At 44.0% G+C, this 2070-nt stretch overlaps 1 protein-coding gene across 1 annotated transcript in view; it reads left to right on the top strand.

Moving 5' to 3' along the window:
- Positions 1–2070, top strand: part of pot1 (protection of telomeres 1 homolog) — a 58007-nt gene that overhangs the window by 48627 nt on the left and 7310 nt on the right. Inside the window, exons 13-14 of the mRNA XM_008402580.2 lie at positions 16–42; positions 775–931. Of these exons, the coding sequence (XP_008400802.1) occupies positions 16–42; positions 775–931 (184 nt within the window). The remainder of the gene's footprint in view (positions 1–15; positions 43–774; positions 932–2070) is intronic.

The following is a 2070-nucleotide window of genomic DNA, read 5'->3' on the forward strand; positions in this document are numbered from 1 at the left end:
CTGTTTCCGTTTCAGATGGCGATGTGGTGGACTGTAGAACTGGTATGAAGATGAAATATTACAGCAGTAAACTTAATTTGGTTCTGGACTACTGTAGAATAATTTTTAGACAAACCAGAGAGTGAAGTAGTATGACAAAAGAAGAAACTCTGTTGAAGTGTGTGTCATGTTATTACCACAGCATTTCAGAAACTAGTCAGTCAAGGTGGTGGCAGTGTGATGGTGTGGGACTGCCACACCTTCGCACATACTGTTGCAGTGATAAAAAACTACTGACAGAACAATGAAATCAGTCGAATTATGAGCTCCCAGCAGYAGTTCACCTGCACTTTTTAACCAGACTTGCTCCAAAGCTTCCAGCCCATAACACTTCAGTGCGCTGTAAGCTACCAGTCAGATGCATCAAATTCAGTGTCTGTGTCAGAGATTATATTCAGAAAGGATGTTTTTTTTATTGATTTAACCTTTGGAATTAACTCCATACTAAAAGTTGAAAGTGACCCACATGTCTGCACTAAATGGGGGTGTGAATTGTAATTTGTCAAAATGACTGACAGACTTCAGATTTTTCTGTCTGTTATATAAACATACTGATCAAATATGGAAAATATTAACGTGACCCCTGCTTGACACACAGAAACAAACAGCAGAAATCTGCCAGGAGTAAAAACATTTAACTGAAGAAGGATTGATGCCCTCAACTTGGCTCCAGGTTTTTCACTTTGGGGGATTCATGATGAAAGCCTTTATGGAGTTTATTTTCCTGTTTTGCAGAGCGATGCTGTGACCACCAGCTGCAGCTGGTGACTCTGTCCCAGGTGAAGCAGAGTGCTGGTGGCCAGACTCACCATGTTCGAGCCCAGATAGGCTCTTATGAGCCCCGCCGGCTGCACCGCGCCCTCAAACTCTTCTGCTGCAGCTGTTCAGCAATGTAGGTCCACACAGTCGCCAGGTCCTGACCCATTTCCTGCTAAACGTTCCAATCACAGCTCACTTCCCAGGTCCTCCGATCAGCACCAGAAGCAGCTCCACAAATCATCACCTCAGCTGATCTTTCATTCTGCCAGCATATGAGCTACATTTGTTAACTATATGGGTAATTATGTAGATGGACAGAATAAATATGAATAACCCATCCTCCACAGAGGTCAGGCTGCTGAAAACATTCCATATTTAAAGTCATCTGTCAACAGGTAGAAAGTCATGTTTGGTCCAGTCTGTAGGAACCCAGCTGTGTTTTAACAAATGTCATACAAGACAGAAAACAGGAAATAATGGAAGATTTGAACCCACCAAACAGCTGATTGAACCACTTCACTCATCTAAACACACTGGTGTGAGCAGAGCTGACAGGTTCTTAGCTTGAACTTAGCAGGACACATAGTTTAACCATAGTTCTGTCCAAATTCAGATCACAATGCTGCTGAGTACTATAATATGTTATTTAACTAAGTCTGTGTCTTTGTAATCCTAACCTGGTTGTTGCCTTCCTGCACTATTCTGCTCAGTTCAAATCTCACTTCACTTCACAGTTCAGTCTGGCCTTTCTCCCTCTGAAGTGGGTTCCCTTTGGTAGATTTTCTACCAGACCAATCAGCGAACAGAAGAAGTTGTGGACAATGACGTTGACGTCTGCATTGTTTCAGAATTGTAGTCTGCCTGCCGTTTTCCTGTAGTGAAGGAAGCAGTTCAGTCCTTGACTGGGGGTTCTGGACCCCTCCGAACCCTCCAGGGATTTCCACCCATGAGGTGGACATATAAACATCAGGACAGGTAGACAGGAGTAATTATGTAGAGGTGAACATGTGGACAAAGCATCTTAGATCAAAGTGCTTTGTTAGGACAATCTGGGACAGTGAGACAGGACAGAGTCTTGTCTCACTTGTGCGCTTGGTCACAAAAAGTTTAGAGAAAATGTAGTCATTTCATATTTAGGATTTTAAAGAAACTTTTAGACTAGCGGTTCTCAACATGGGCGGTACCGCCCCCCAGGGGGCGTTCAGAGGACGGCAGGGGGCGCTGGCGGACATTTTTACAAAAGGGGGGCGCTGGGATGCCTTTGGGGGACGT

Source organism: Poecilia reticulata, unplaced genomic scaffold, assembly GCF_000633615.1.
Source record: "Poecilia reticulata strain Guanapo unplaced genomic scaffold, Guppy_female_1.0+MT scaffold_240, whole genome shotgun sequence".
Taxonomy (NCBI): Eukaryota; Metazoa; Chordata; class Actinopteri; order Cyprinodontiformes; family Poeciliidae; genus Poecilia; species Poecilia reticulata.